The sequence below is a fragment of the Stegostoma tigrinum genome, chromosome 7, assembly GCF_030684315.1.
Source record: "Stegostoma tigrinum isolate sSteTig4 chromosome 7, sSteTig4.hap1, whole genome shotgun sequence".
NCBI classification, from domain to species: domain Eukaryota; kingdom Metazoa; phylum Chordata; class Chondrichthyes; order Orectolobiformes; family Stegostomatidae; genus Stegostoma; species Stegostoma tigrinum.
Window position 1 is genome coordinate 54,112,330 of NC_081360.1, and position 16,610 is coordinate 54,128,939.

Consider the following 16,610-nt stretch of genomic DNA (forward strand, 5'->3'; position numbering starts at 1 on the left):
TGTAAGAAAAAGGATCCAAATTTCTCTTCCAATGCTCCCAGCCCATCCCACACAAACACAGTGGGAGATTATGAACCTTCCACCTTCCGATTTTCCTGTTGATAAGTTTTTATTGGATGAAAGAGTGAGGCACAATACTGTATGTTTACCTGACATGAACTCTGAATGACTGAAGCAAAATATCCTAGCCCGTGCAGCAGGCTAATTCCACGTTACTTTTCTGCTCTTGAGCAGCCATGCTAAGCATCAGGGTAAAATGTTGATGGTTGGCATGTATGTGTCTGTGGGTCATCTGATGTCGTAGTAAATTATGTTGCATTAGTTCTGACAGTGCTATGGATAGACAGTGCAACAGAATTAACGATAGAGATCCAGCTGATCTCATAATTGCAACACAATCATTATTAGCGTATTGTTGATCATTACGACATGAATTGAGCTATTAAATACCGTTGGGTAAAATTTTAATTTACTTGTTTTTACTGGATTATTGTAACAAGCCTTTTCCTTTTGTTTTGCAGAACTCTATGAATCTTCCTCCTGATAAAGCAAGATTGCTGAGGCAATATGATAATGAGAAGAAGTGGGAGCTCATTTGTGATCAGGTAAAACCAATTTAAAACACTCATGAATAATGGGTTGAGAGTTGTTAAGTTTCGCATTGAATATATGGAGTGAACTGAATGGCCTGTTGCATTGCTGACATCTCTGAGTGGTTCTCAGTTCCGTGTCAAGCATCTGGATTTGTTCTGTTTGTTTATTGTGACTTCCATGGATTTAAATACTTCACATTGGAATAAATGATTTGTTTGCAGTCTATTATGGTTATTGTTTAATAGATGGAATAATGTTGACAATCGGCTTTTTTTTTAAAAAAAGTGTGCATGCAGTCTAAAGCTCCCATCACAGATGTTAGCATTTTTGATGTATCTTCCGCATTTTGCAAAAGCAAATCAGCAAAATAAAAACAAATTGTCATGCCACTGGAAGGTTGAAAACTGTACCTTCTAATGATAGCAAGCAAGAGAAAAGCACATCAACACATTCGTTGAATTAACCAAAAACAAGTGTGATTAATTGTCAGTGATAATGGGATCCCCAAATAAATTTCCAAACAATGACGTCTTCATTGGGTTTGATAATATTTTGTTTGAGTGAAAGACGGAATGCTAAATAATTCCTGGCAGCATTATCAGAAACTCCAGCCAGACCATAATGTGTTTACATGTCATATGTCTGCTGATGAGAACAACAATCCAACTTAGGAGTTGTTGAAAAACAGGAGGTGCTTCAAAATACTGCAACCACATAGTTCTGGGATCCTTCAGTTTTCCCAGAAGGGTAGTCAAACTTGGATAAGAATGAGAAGTCAGAAAGGGGACTGCATTGGAATAGCCTGTCAAAGACATTATGCAGATGGAGTCAACTTGTTCACTTGTCTTGGCTTGCAGCCGGGATGCTCCTAGCAGTCACACTGAGTGTTCAGGTACCAAGGGACTGGACTCCAGACACTCCTCTACGAGCATTAATGCAGGAGCAGCCTTTGCCACTGGATTTGCTGTATAGATGATCAGATAGGCCAAGGAAAGTGTTGGTGGTGACAACTCCCCATGTAGTGTGGCTCCCTCATACTCCAAGACCATAAGAAGTAACAACAGGAGTGGGTAATTTGGCCCCTTGAGTCTGCTCCTCCATTCAATAGGGTCATGGCTGATCCAACTTTCTCCCCTGCACTTCCCTGCCCTTTTCCCATAACTCCTGATTATAAGATTATACACCATGATGATTAGCTCAACCCTTTGCTCTTGCTCTACAAAGAGGATTGGAGGGATTCCCGTCCTCTCTGGCCTTTCACTGACTTTATATGGCCTTTTCACATGCAAAAACAACAGCAATACGAAAGGGGCTGTTTGTTCACCGTTGCCATTGATTCACTGACATAGGAGGTTGTCTTCAACAGTGCTTTGGCTTGCAGTCTTGCTGAGGGCTCAGTGAGTACCTGGGCATACACTTCTCTTGCCTTCAGGTGAGGTGAGAGTGACAGCCATTGACATCAAGGCCTTATTCAGCTGTGTGTAGCATCAAGGAGCCCAGATGAAACTTGAATCAATGGGAATCGGGGGGCAAACTCTCTGCTGGTGGGAGTCATATACGATGACTGACCTCCAACAACCTCAGCTATCTCAACTCCAGGACATCTTTGCAGGAGTTCATCAGGGTATTTTCCTAGTCCCAAACATCTTCAGCTGCTTCATCAATGGCATTCCCTCCATCATGATTGATTGATTGATTGTCATGTGTACCAAAATACAGTGAAAAGATTTGTTTATGAGGGGCACAGGCAGATCAGATCAAGCAAAGATGAACAGGTCAAAAAGACTTGGAGGCATACAGATTACGTTGCAGGCTACATGTTTTGAGGCTAGAATCCATTCAACAGTCTGATAAAGGTTGGAAAGAAGCAGTTCCTGAACCTGCTCATGCTCAGGCTTCTGTATCTTCTGCCTGATGGAAGGGGTTGTACGAAGTCATTACCAGAGTGCGATAGGTCTTTGACGATGTTGGCAGCCCCTTCGTGGCAATGAGCCATGTAAATAGAGTCCATGGATGGAAGGTTGGCTTCTGTGATGGTCTGGGCTATGCATGCCACCTTCTGTAGTTTCTTATAGTCCTGGCAGAGCAGTTGCCATACCAGACCGTTATGCACCCAGACAGTATGCATCCAATGGTGCATCTGTGGAAGTTGGTGAGGGACCTTGTGGACATGCCAAATATCCTAAGCCGCCTGAGGAAGAAGAGGTATTGTTGTACCTTTTTGACTGTCACATTTATGTGGGAAGTCCAGGACAGGTTGTTAATTATCATCACTCATTGTAGGTCAACCCACAGCAGCAGTTCAAGATGGGAGCTCACCACCACCTTCTCAAGGACAACTAGGGCTGAGTAATAAATGCTAGCCAGCCAGTAACACCCGCGTCCCACAAGTGTATATAAAAGAAAGCAAGCATGCTTAAGGCTACTGATCAAGTGTGTCTGCTGGAAGTTGAATACCCAGAGGCCTATCATGAGGGGCCAGTGTTCCACTTAACCTGACTAAAGAAGATTATTGAATCTTTTCAAAGCCTAGACTCAGTCTGTTGTGACACTATCTGCTCACCGTCTCAGCCACCTCTATCTGTCTTTACAAGATGGTCTGCTCTCCCGGAAAGAGGACTTTCCTCCTCACATATTGGTCAGTGTGTATAAAGCTCAGGGCAGCCCTGCACTGGGTGCCAGTCCTCAGCTGCTCTTCTGGGAACCTGGTGGTTGCATTCATGAAGTTAAATATAAGCTGGCGCCTGTTTTAAAGTTCAACGTACACTCTCTTTCAGTCCCACCTCTTTTACCATTCTTGTGGGTGTGAATTGTCCTCTAGCTAATTAACAACCTATGAAAATAATGTGCTATAACATCTTCCCTCCACTCCACAGCCCAGAGTATTGTTGGGAACTGGAAGTGATCCCAATGTCGGTTTCCCAAATCTGGTAGGAAAGTTTTGTCTGGATGTCACACTTAGTTGGACTAAAAAAGACAAAAAGCTTGGTCTAACCTGGAGCTTGAAATTTTTTGAGTTGTTACAGTGACTATCTGCCTTAAATGGTTACAGATAGCAACAATTAGCTAAGTTTGCCTGTCTCACAAAGCGGTGAGCTAAACTGGCTTAGCAGCTGATTATCACAAGTGTACTACAGACCCATGTGACTCTGAGCCACAATGAATGATTGGCTGCATAATCTGTAATATTGCTACCTGATGTGCTATTTGATTGGTGACTGCATTTCAACTTTGGCATCGAGATCTGTCAAGTGTGGAATCACAACTCTTTTTTTTGTGGCATTCTCTGTCAATGCCCTATTTTTGATCCTTCCTTCCCTGAAAAGATTGACATCTTGCTGATGTTCCAGACTTTTCATTTGCCCTTTAATTTAGTATCTTAGTGGCTATATCAAGATTATTCATTTTAATTAATCAATGATGACAGAACCAAAGCCAAATTGCTTTCTGCACAATATCTCCACAAAAATACTTTCATCAATGGCTATGAGATAAAATTTGGGAGCTGGTCATTTCTTCCTTCCTTATAATAGCATTTGTTGTGTGTCTCTGGTGTTGTGCGCTGGAAATCAAGTCCCGTGATTCCTGGATTTAATCAAATTATCTAAAATTGTCTTAGTAGCCTGACTAATGAACTCAGGTTAGGTTCCATGACATGAACATGTTATATAATTAACAAGAAAATAGCTGTTTAATAGCAAATAAGAAATATGAACTGCTAACATAACTCTACAAATTGATCTCTATTCTCTATTAAATGTGTTACCTTTACCAACAGACAGATACACAAAAACATGGAGATTAAGGGTGAAAAAGAAATCAGAGAAACAGTTTAATAGCACCATTCTCAACCACAAGATTCAATGAGCTGCTTTCCTTTTCTTCCTTTCAATTTCTATTTAGTTCTTTGCTGTTGGCACAAAGTCGTTTGCACAACAGATGCTCTCTTTCATGCACTGGTTGAGAATTTGTCCTTTCACTGTCTTTGAGGCATTATATTCCTCCTTCAACAGGAGATTTCTGGATGAAGATGAGAAGAATACAGTTAGTGTGACTGGCAAATTTCTGGTACTACCACACGGCAGAGTGAGATTTTTTTTGATGCTATACTTTGCAGGCGAGGTGATTCTCAGCTGCACTACCCCCACATAAGCCACAGTCACCTGGTCAGCCAACCAGAATGTTATTGTTAGCCAGTTTTTCCTTTTAGTTCAGAACTCACTGGCTCCATGATGTCTGCTTCTGCTCTGACTGTTCCAGGAAAACACAACACTGTATATAGTTCACAATGTATCCAGTAAACATGATCTGTAAAACTTCAGCTATCTCTTTTGCTCAGTATCCTTGGTTTAAAGCCATTTTTGTCCTTTTTTTAGTTTACTGTGCAAAAACAAAGGAAATGAAAAGATGTGGTCATTACACAGGCTAATTGTGGAGTGCATTCCGACACCTTAACCGGGATTTAGTTGATAGCACAAACTGACAATTAAATTTAGAAGCTTCCTATTCTCTATGGCTAACAAACTGAACAGTAGATCTAAAATTCATGGCATTAGTTAGTGAATTCTGCTTATATTTGATATGTCGCAAAATAACAAACTGATACTGTAGGAAGAAACTTATTTCATTGAAGACCTTTATGCAACAGCCACAACAATGAATTATTAGATTGCAGATTAAAGAGCTAGGATTTAAAGGCTAACTTTGGCATTTCATTTTGTTCCTCTTTATGGGTAAGCTATTGCAGAATTTGGTGAAGTTGTTGGTACTACCTCTGGTGCTTTTTTCTGACATTATAAAAATCACCTTAAGTTCTTTACATGGTTTAAAAGGCTATTTTCCTATGATACAATCTGACCTGATGCATTCATGAAAAATGTTGTCATGGTTGCCACACCCCACAGTTTAAAGGAGCACACTCCAGTTTTAACTTCTCTGCCAGTAGAAAGAATTGAAGTGGGAGTGAAGAGGTGGGTCATCTTTCTTCTTCCTCCACAATGAGTTCTTTTGTATGGAGAGTAAGGTCAATGCTGGATCTTCAGATACATTAGTTGCCATGCAAAAGTTTTGATAGTGTGTTTCATGTTGCATTAACCCTTTCATCCTCCACAATTGAACTATTAAATCACCTCAGGACACACATTACCGGAGTGGAAGAAAGTCACCCTCAGGGTCTGTCAAAGTTTTTCCAGCATTTTCTATTTTTGTTTCTAATTTTAGCATTGCATATTTTATTCTGAATTTCCCATGAGAAGAAGTAAGTTCTTCACAGTTACCCTACCAAACAGCTTTACCATTTTAAACCCATCTATTAGGTATCCACCTAACCTTCTAGACCCAAGTGAATAAATGTCAAATTTATGGATGCTGTTCAGTAATTTAACCCTTTGTCATGGCGTTATTCTGATGGATCTGCCCTGTATCCATCCCAGAGCAGAAATATCTTTCCCGATCCAGGGAATTTGCTCAGAAACTTTCTTGAGTTCTTCAGATGATCTCACGGTTCCCTATATCCAGCTCCACTCACCATAGTTATGTTCATTTTCTGGACTGTGTTTTCCCTGCCTGTGGGGATAGATTTGGAGGCAAAATCGGATGAAAATTAGAAGACCCAGTGTTGGCCTGGCTCTCCCATCGATTCCACCACCTAGTAATCTTTGTGTGGCCCAACTGCGAACTGCTGCCCATCGCCTGACTGACAGCAGCAGGTTCAGTTGAGTGTCGATTGGTGTTAGATGCTGGCACAGCTACAAGCTTCCCAGCAATGGCTAGAGCTCTGCCACTGAGGCCAAAGCTCAACCTTTGCCTTGAGGCAGTCTCCTTGCAGCAGACTTGGGCAGCAGTGTGGCGCCTTTTAATTCCCTGGTGCTGTGGATGCGAGCAGGTCACAGCTACGGCCAGAGTCCTTTTCTTGGGAGGGCTTCCCTTTCTTAATGATGCTGCTGACCAGAGATTGTTTAGAGTGTTCTGGCCTTTTACTATGCAGTTTTACATCACTTAGCTAATTGGACTGCTTGTTTATTTATAACCTCTCTGTTGATCAGTTTTTGTTCCTAATTTTACATTTTCAAAATTTCGTTACAACCATCCTTTTCAGTTGTTCAATTCAATCAGTAATTTACTGTTGGAAACAAGTGATGTTCTTATCCTCTATCTAACATTCAAATATATATTACGCAGTAACATAATTCACCTACTATGTATAAAAATTTTTGTTGTCTTAACTAGGATAGAATGTCTTGAATATCTTGTCTATTTAACCGCTAGCTCAGTTGGCTGAATGGATGCTTTGCAATGCAAAGTGATGCTAATAGCGTGGAATCAATCCCTGCACTGGCTGAGATTACCATGAAGGCCTATTCTTTTCGACCTCCCCCCAAACCTGAGGTGCAGTGACCCTCTGGTCAAGCCACCACCAGTTGCCTTCGTCTAATGACGGAGCAGCTCATCATTAAAGTAATCAAATAGATCTTCATCCTGCTGCCTGGGCATTTGCTGGTGTTGCAGATTGATTGCCCATTTTAAAAATTGCCCCATTTTCCTTTTATGTCCAGATTGCAAGTTGAGCAATCTACCCAATATTTCTAAATTGCATTTCAAACTGAAGCAAGTTGAAGCAAACTGAAATGAAGGAATATTCATAAATGCGTATCAATGCACCATTCAAGACATTGATGCTGTTTAAAAATAATTGCTCATATTCTCTGCAAATGTTGATAGAAAGTAGCACTAAGCAAAATAAAACCAGGAATATCCAGGAATAAGAATATGCTGTATGGACTGTTAATAATTCTATAGCACAACAAATTCTTAATATATTTTGTGTGTAATAATGTCATTGATACAATTTCCAGCATTTTTCACTTAGACTGCAAACAGAAGCAACTGAGTAAATATGAAACATAAGCCCTTGGAATTGTTTAAATAATAAATGTGAAGTAAATTTTACTTTGCATTAAATGTTAATTTATTTGGCCTCGGTTGGAACTGATGAGCTATAACTGTTATAGTCACAGGAGTAGAAGGTACATTTTGCCTTCTTCAAACACGAGCAATATTCCCACATTGTTGCAATTGACACATTCCACAAATTAGCATGGAGGACTGGGAGTGCTAACAGCAGACAAAACACTTGAAGAGATATCAATCTTAATCTTGTGAACTACACATTTGTCTTTGTTTGGCACTCTTGTTATGGCTCTGAAATAGATAAAAATGCCCAAGTTGCGAGGTAGTTTAAAATGTCAACAACTGGCTTGGTTAGGATTTTTATTTCTCAGGGGTCTTGTCTTTTTTTACAGTAGCCATAGCTTTACAAAGACACTGGGACTGATGTAAATTATCAATTCTGACTGGATTTATCAATGATGGGTAATGTTGCTATTGGGAGAAATTTATTTACTTTATATTGAGATAATGGAATGAGCACTGATTTTCACGCTTTTAATCTCTCATAATGTGGCTGACTTCATCAACTGAAAAGGCTTCAAGGATCATTGGTATTACACCCTATAAGTCTGTGCTAGGTACCCTGGGAGCTGCTAGGATGCCTATATCCTTCAGAGCTCTAATGTTCCTGCTTTGATTTAAGAGCCAAATGCCTTACAGTAGTGGTAGAGAAAGCCTTGAAGTATTCCCCTGATAGAGTGTGCTGCGTAACCCTTACTTGCTGTTGCCTGCACAACTTAGGCAGGCAAAGAAGGGATGGGATGAAAGGGCCAGAAGAGTGGCACTAGTCTTCTGAAGAGGGCGATGACATAAAGTAAGAAGAACATCACTTTCAATGCTGCAACGTGAAGCAGAAAAAAGCCAGGCAGGAGTTAATTGACACCTGCTTCCATTTGATGTGGGTCTGGCAGTTTCTATGGAGAAAGAAACAGAAAATGCTTTGAGTCCGATATGACTTTGAGTTATATTGGACTCTGTTAACTCCGTATCTGTCTCCACACATGCTGCCAGACTTACTCCAGCATTTTCTGTGTGTGGTTCAGATTTCTAGCAGCTGCAGTATTTTTGATTTTCTTCCAACAGATGTGAGCTGGGTGCATTGATCATCCATTGGCTGTAAGTTTGTTGTTGCTTGCATCACCCTCGTTATTACTCGGTCTGACTTCACTTACTTGCATTTGCAGTTTTACCAGGTAGTACAATGAAACTAGATGGTGGCAATAATCCAACATGAAAGCCTGAGTGGGTATTTGGCAGCTCCAGCTTGCTGCTTGTCCCTGTGGGCCTTCCTTTCTCTCAGGATTCTGCAGCATCTTGGGGCATGCTCCCTGGGCAGTGACCATCTGCTTCCTTTGTCCATCAAAGTTGCCATGAGACATGCACCAGAATCATCACATTATCATGGTGTATCTCCAAAACACTTAGGATAAAGTTCACCACTTCAGTACTGCACTGTTAAGGATTTGGTCACTTGTCATTTGGGACTGTTATTCCAAGTTGGTCAGTGGCATGCCATGGTCAGTCCTGGAGGTCTGTTCTCTGGAGGTCAAGAGGGTGGGTAATCAGGGACACTGGTGTGGGTGGCACTTTGGGGTAGCCAAATATGCAAATTGGAGGCAGCATTCTAGGATGCAGATTGGACAATAATTGCGAACTAGTGCAACTCAGCATATAAGGATGGGGGATACTGTAGGAGATTGAAGGGCTGGGGTACTGTGGGAGGAGGTGTCTTCGACAACCACCACCACTTTGGTTTCAGTGGGATGATAGAGTGTATCATGATGGTTGTGTAACTAATCTGTCGGCCCAGGGCTCACAAGGGTAAGAAGGGTGGTGGAAACTTAAATGAATGAATGGAGAAGCTCAGAACTGATGGGGTCAACAAGCAGTGCAAGGAAGAAAGGCATATAAATATTTCAGATGCTACCTACACGTCACCTGTGACCCACTCTGCGAAGCACAGCTAGCGTTGCCTTTAATCCTCATCCCATTTGCAATAGAAAATGGCTGCCACCACTCCTGTTATGGTTGGAGTGAGTGTTTTTCTGTCTGAGGACACAGGCTCCACATGTAGGCAGTGTGACACCTTTCAAGGGGCAGTTAGATTAATCAGGCACTTCCACGGTATAGAATCCTGCACGCCAAATGCATGCAGTCACCAACTGTGTGGAATACAAATCATGGCCACAAGAAATCCTGACCGTATCAGTGATTGCTGTGGGTGGAATCCTAAAAGGGCCTGAGCAATGTAGGCCATGACAAGACACCTGGCAAAACCAGGTAAGAAACACGGAGAGTCCCCATGTGCTCAATCTTTTCCACTTCTCACATGTGATATGGTAAAATTCTTGTTAGACTGGTGAGTTGCCAGTCAATGGGGAGTAACACTTGTTAAGCTCTTTGTTATGGTCCAGCTCCCTTCATTAATATTCAGGTTCTGGTCTTGCCAAACTCTCCCAACAAACTAAACATTGGGAAAACTGGACATGGAGATCAGAGCAGGTACCTGGTGGATTCAGCTGACTGTTTGCTTGGAAGGAAACTGAGTGTCAACAGTTCAAGGCACTCACTCTGTATGGGCATAAGCCACACACTTTCTCACGTTCACAGACATCAACATCTGATACGTGATAGCTTCTAGGAAGCTTCGCATCTGGTCCACTCAGACAATGTTTCTGCATTTCAGTGCTACACCTGGGCTGCACCAGCAGCTATCATTGTAATGCTGCAGCAAGGACACTTTTCATTCAGGGATATGTACCCAGTTCATGAACTGGACCAATCTGCATGTCCGACGTCTGTATGCTCTCATAAAACTCACTCACGCAAAACCTATCTGGATGCTCAAGACGTTCCTGCCTTGTATTGCTTGCCCTTTTGCACTCTTCCACCTCAGGCAAAGTTACCAGATTGACATTACTGCTTCCTTAATATCCCATTCAGCGCAGACACAGTCTGGAAGTTTGTTGTAGCTCCTTGGTAGGCCCCTGTCCTGGCAAAGGGGATAGCCTTCTGTCGAAGGATCCTGATGCAATAGCTCAAACAGAGCCTCCAGTACCAGCCCAGGCTCTGCTCAGGGTCGTCAGAGACAGGATCTTCACCACATGAGGGGTGAGGACCTGAGTGACAGGCAGCACAACATGTCTTGACTCTTTCTGCCATATTGCGTGCTCTTTTCCTCTTGGAATGAGGGAGGCAGATTTACTTTCAAAAGTTGACTGGGGGCACACGTTCGCAGGTAAAAGGACGACTGGAAAGTGGGAAGCCTTCAAAAATGAGGTAACAACAAGATTCAAGGACAGAATGTTCCTGTTGGTTGAGGGGAAGGCTGCCAAGTGTAGGGAATGCTGGATGACAAGAGAAATTAAGGTTTTGGTCAAGAAAAAGGAGGAAACATATGTCAGGTATCAACAGCAGATATCGAGTGAATAAAAACTGAAACAAACTGCTGATGCTGTAAAACAAGAACGAAAACCGAAGTTGCTGGAAAGGCTCAGCAGGCCTGGCAGTATCTGTGCAGGAAAAATCAAAGTTACCACTTCTGGTGAGGTGAGGCTTGCTGTTGGGATCGAATGGATCCCTAAAAGAGTACAAAGGGAGTATCTAAGAGGGAAATCAGGAGAGCAAAATGGACATGAGAGGGCTTTGGTAAATAGGGTTAATGAGAATCCAAAGGGATCTTACAAACACAGTAAGGATGAAAGATTAACTCGGGAGACAATAGGACAACTTAAAGATCAGCGAAGCTACCTATTTGTGGAATCACAGGAGATCGGGGAGATACTAAACAAATATTTTACATCAGTGTTTACTGTCGAGTAGGATATGTAAGATAGAGAACGTGGGGAAGTAAATAGCAATATCTTGAAAAATGTCCATATTACAGAGGAGCAGGCGCTGGATGTCAGGTGTGGCCCTGATCAGGTGAACCCTAGAACTCTGTGGGAAGCTAGAGAAATGGTAGCTGGGCCCCTTGCTGAGATATTTGTATCATTGATAGCCACAGGCAAGGTGTCAGAAGACTGGAGGCTGGCTAGCATGGAGCCACTATTTAAGAAAGGTGGGAAGGAAAAGCCAGGGAGCTATAGACTAGTGAGCCTGACATTGGTGGTGGGCAAGTTCTTGGTGGGAATCCTGAGGGACAGGATTTACATGTATTTGGAAAGACAAGGACTGATTAGAGATAGTCAACATGGCATTGTGAGTGGGAAATTGTGTCTCACTAACTAGATTGAGTTTTTTGAAGAAGTACCCAAGACCAAGAGGATTGGTGAGGGCAGAGCGATGGTTGTGATCCATATGAACGTCAGTAAGGCTTTTGACAAGGTTCCTCAGAGTGGACTGGTTAGCAAGGTTAGATCACATGGAACACAGGGACAACTAGACATTTAGATACAGAGTTGGCTCGAAGGCAGAAGACAGAGGATCGTGGTGGAGAATTGTGTTTCAGACTAGAAGCCTTTGAGTGGTGTGTCACAAGGATCAGTGTTAGTTCACTGCGTTTTGTCATTTATATAAATGATTTGGATTTGAATGTGAGAGGTATGGTTAGGAAGTTTGCAGATGACATCAATATTGAAGGTGTGGTGGACAACGAAGAAGGTCAGCTCAGAGTACAATGGGATCTTAGTCAGATGGGCCAATTGGCTGAGGAGTGACAGAAGGATTCCAATTTAGATAAATATGAGGGGCCACGTTCAGGAAAGGCAAATCAAGGCAGGATTTACACGCTTAATGGTAAGGTCCTGGAGATTGTTGCTGAACAAGGACACCTTGGAATACAGGTTCATAGTTCCTTGAAAGTGGAGACATAGGTAGACAGGATGTTTAAAAAGGCATTTGGTATATTTGCCTTTGTTGGTCGGTACATTGAATATAGGAGTTGGGAGGTCATGTTGTAGCTGTACAGGACATTGGTTCAGCCACTTTTGAATACTGCATTCAGTTCTGCTCTCCCTGCTATAGGAAGGATGTTGTGAAACTTGAAAAGGTTCAGAAAAGATTTACAATGATGTTGCCAGGGTTGGAGGGTTTGAGCTATAGGTAGAGGCTGAATAGACTGGGGCTATTTTCCTGGAGCATCAGAGGCTGAGGGGTGACTTTATAGAGATTTACAAAATCATGAGGGGCATGGATAGGGTAAATAAGCAAGGCCTTTTTCCTTGAGGTGGGAGAATCTCAAAACTAGAGGTCATAGTTTTAAGGTGAGAAGGGAAAGATTTAAAAGGGATCTAAGGGGTAACTTCTTCACACCAAAGGTGGTGCATGTATGGAATGACCTGCCAGATGAAGCGGTAAAGGCTGATACAATTACAACCTTTTAAAAGGCATCTAGATGGGAAAATGAATAGGAGGGGTTTAGAGGGATTTGGTCCAAATACTGGCGGATGGGAGTAGATTTGTTTAGGATATCTGGTTGGCCTGGACAAGTTGGACCAAAGGGTCTGTTCCTGCGCTGAATATCTCTATAACTCTGTTACAGAAATGAAAACAAGCCGCGCAGTTATTACTATTGGTACAGCTGGGGAAGAGCCCCATGTGAGTGATTAGGCAGCACAGAAGGCATGCAGTGTTAAGTGGTGTTGGGGTTAGGATGAGTCAGACTGAGTGAGGCAAATATTGCACGCATTGGAGCATGAGCCTTGGTAGGAGGTGGGTACAGTAGCTTTATAATTAATTTAAGCATTTCTAAACATCTATGAATTTTATTTATAGTACTGGGGAAATTTGATAGCTTACAAATTTAACATTTAATTTTCAGGGCCGGAGCAATTGTTCAGAAATACTTCTGATCTATTATTCCATTTAAAACCCAGTTACACCTCATTCAACGAATCACAATTTTCTCATGACTCTTAATAGTGAAGCTAATAATATAAAACAGCCAAACCCATATTAGTTCAAGTGATTTCCTATAAATTTCATCTGCAAGGCTTTTTCTATGCATTGTGGAAGGAGTGAGGAATTTCACACAGCGACCTGAGTTTACATTACTAACTTTGCAATAGTGAATGTCATAATTTCATTGAGTGATAATGGCAAATGTCATTCTTCCAACTAAAAAAATTCCTCTTTACATTTTTCTATTTAAAATGCTATTTCCTTTTAAACGCCAGTGTTACCATTCTGCCTTATGTTTCACTGCTAATATGCTTCTCATTGGTTACTGCATTTCTGAACTGTACGTCAGCTGCAAACTGTGAAGTTGTGTCCTGTATGCCAGAGTTCTAGTCATTAATATATAGCAAAATGTTCACCGTTAGGGGACTTGCCTTTGGCCTGAAGAGCAGTTCTCTGGTATTACTCTGTTTTCTTTGCCTTAGCAAATATTGTATTCATGCTTTTAATCCAGTGAGCTTTGATATTGCTTACAAGTTTATTATGTGGTACTTTGGCAAACACTTTCTGAAACTGTCTACACAAAAAAAACAGAGCTATCCAGTTGCCTTTTCTAATTTCAAGCACCTTCTCAGTGTCTATTGCTGTGTATACTATCTTAAACACTGCTACTTCCTCCTTTTTTTTGCCACATTTGCAACATGTTTTTTTCTGCAGTTATAGCAAATGTAAAGTACTTCAGATGTGCCATGTTCCTCTAACGATGTTATTTCAGTGCTGTAATCAGCATAACCATTCCTTTACCTTCCTTTTTGCTGTTTATATATTTACAAAATACTTAGTTTCTTTTTGATATCAGCAGCTAATTTATGCTTATATTCTATCCTGGTCCCTCTGCCTTTTTGGATCTCCACTGCATTTTCTACATGAGCTTTGGTACTCGACAGAACTATGAACCTGAATTATTCATCTGACCTCTGCCTCCCAGTGTGCTTTAGCTCATTCTTTGTTCTTATTCAAAATAGGTATTTCATTTAATACAAACATGACAAGTGTTACATCCTGATTTAAACCACTATGTGATTGTATGAGTGGTTTGATCATAGCAGCAAGGAACAGTGGTTCATCATCAAGATCCACTTGGGAAATTTAATTTGACATTTTAGGACTGTGAACATTGGCAGATGTACTTCCCAGATTTTCACCCCCCTAAAAGTGGTGGAGGCTGTCGAGGGAAGGACAGATAATTGGGTGTGTTGATACTAAGGCATGTGGCCCCCTCTTAGCCCTGCAGGAATTAAGTTCTGTCGACCTTCCCATTCTAATACTAGTTAAGATACTTAAATGGTCAATTAATGACCACTAGCAGGCTTACTTGCTTGTGGCAGGGGAAGAATGTCTTGCTCTTAAAGACATGTACTTGGACAACAGAAGGAAAAATCCCAGCCACAGCTTTTCTGCTGCATCATGCTTAGTTATCCAATTCCAGGGACTTGCCACTTGTTGCAGAGGTGTGAGTTTCAAAATTGAATGTGTAAAAGGAAAATATTCAAGTTAGAAGGTTATGTTCTACAACTGCTTCTGGTAATTCATTCATTCTAAACTGGCACAGTTAGTACATAGCTAGTAACTTAAAAAGCATGAAGTAAATAATGACACATTACATAACAATGATGTACATATGCTACTATAAAACAGCTCATTAAAGCAGGATGAAAAGGACAATAATGTAAATGATGTTTAGAATTTGGGTCAGACTGAGAAAGTGATATTAATGATGAAAATATTTCACTTTCACCAACCATTGTCTGCATTTTGATGACTGGCTTGTTATGCCAAGTGCCAGGTGATAACGTTAAGAATCAAACAAGGGATGCCCATGCAGTATGCTCCCTTTGTGGAATCTGTGTCATGAATTAAGTTGGGCACATATTAATGAACGAACGCTGTGTGCACGCTTCATGGATACGAATGTAAATTTGGAGGGAATTTCATAATACAACAAAGACCGATAGTGCTGTATGGACCTCTGTTAGCATTAAATCAATGTTTGGGCCCTTCGGTGGTTGGTGTCCAGGAAGTAGCTAAACCTAACAGACCACAATGACAGTGTTTACAATTAACTTCACTAGGTCTGGGTTGGAGGGAAAACTCAGTGAACTGTGCTTCCAATTAGCTGCATATTCTCCTCCCTGTTCTGGAAATTAGACAGCAAGGCAGAATTTGACACAATTGTGGTAATCATAATAACAGCCTGTTAACCTTGGCAACTGAAACTTCAGACTGTGTCCATGAAAATGTACACTGGCAGGGATAAACAAATTAAAGAAAGCAGCCACAAGACTGTCCGGTGCCATCAAATGCTTGAACTCTTAGTGAAGGATGTTTTCAGAGTGTGCTGTAGTTTGTATTGGCCGTTGACATCATAGAGATGTTGTTTGTTCTGGTGTTTGGTTCGCTTTGAAGCCAGAACTTGAAGCGCAACACCTGTTCCCCAACTAAAAAGTGCATAACAATGAGAAAAGATTGCTTCCTGAGAGATAAAAAAAAACCAAGCCAGAGCTTGAGAAATGGAACTATCAGCTTGGTAGATTGGATCTTGGTGCTTTCTTTTAGGCAATATCCATTGCATCAATTTCAGTTATAAAAATCCATTTTAGCTTTGAATAGGACACTGAGTAGACTTAAGCACACAGTGCCTTAAACACACGCAGTCAATTATTTTAATTTGGTGGTTTCAAATTTCAAGTGGTCACATTGAACAAGCTAATGTGTGAATATTTCTGTTGCGATAGGAACGATTTCAAGTGAAAAATCCTCCACATACATACATTCTGAAATTGAAAGGTTATCTTGATCCAGCTGTAACCAGAAAGGTAAGGAATGTTTCTAAAAACTGGAGTTACTGTATTGTAATTATTAGTTGATTTGTATTTCTTGATGAGTTCACATCCCATTTTTCTTAACTTTGTGGAGTGATTGTTTCTTTCAAGTTCATGATTTTATCATGCAGTAAATACCACAAAGATTTTGGGTCTGAAGCTTCTTGGTGTCTGTTACCTAGTTGATTACCTCTAACTAATTATCACTGTACCTGCCATGACTGTGGCTTTGAAGTACCAGAGGAAACGAATTTAGCTCAGATTTTAGATAACATTCTAATACTGTACTAACGTTGACGCATGTTTCATTCTCCATGTTCACACAAAGCAGCCAAATTGCATCCGGCT

General features: G+C 41.2%; 1 protein-coding gene across 11 annotated transcripts in view; it reads left to right on the forward strand.

Annotated features, from left to right (window-relative positions):
- Positions 1 to 16,610, forward strand: part of fmnl2a (formin-like 2a) — a 255,298-nt gene that overhangs the window by 152,232 nt on the left and 86,456 nt on the right. For all 11 annotated transcript variants that reach the window (XM_048534453.2, XM_048534446.2, XM_048534452.2 and 8 more), the window contains exons 2-3: positions 522 to 605; positions 16,176 to 16,256. In XM_048534453.2, coding sequence (XP_048390410.1) covers positions 522 to 605; positions 16,176 to 16,256 — 165 coding nt within the window. The remainder of the gene's footprint in view (positions 1 to 521; positions 606 to 16,175; positions 16,257 to 16,610) is intronic.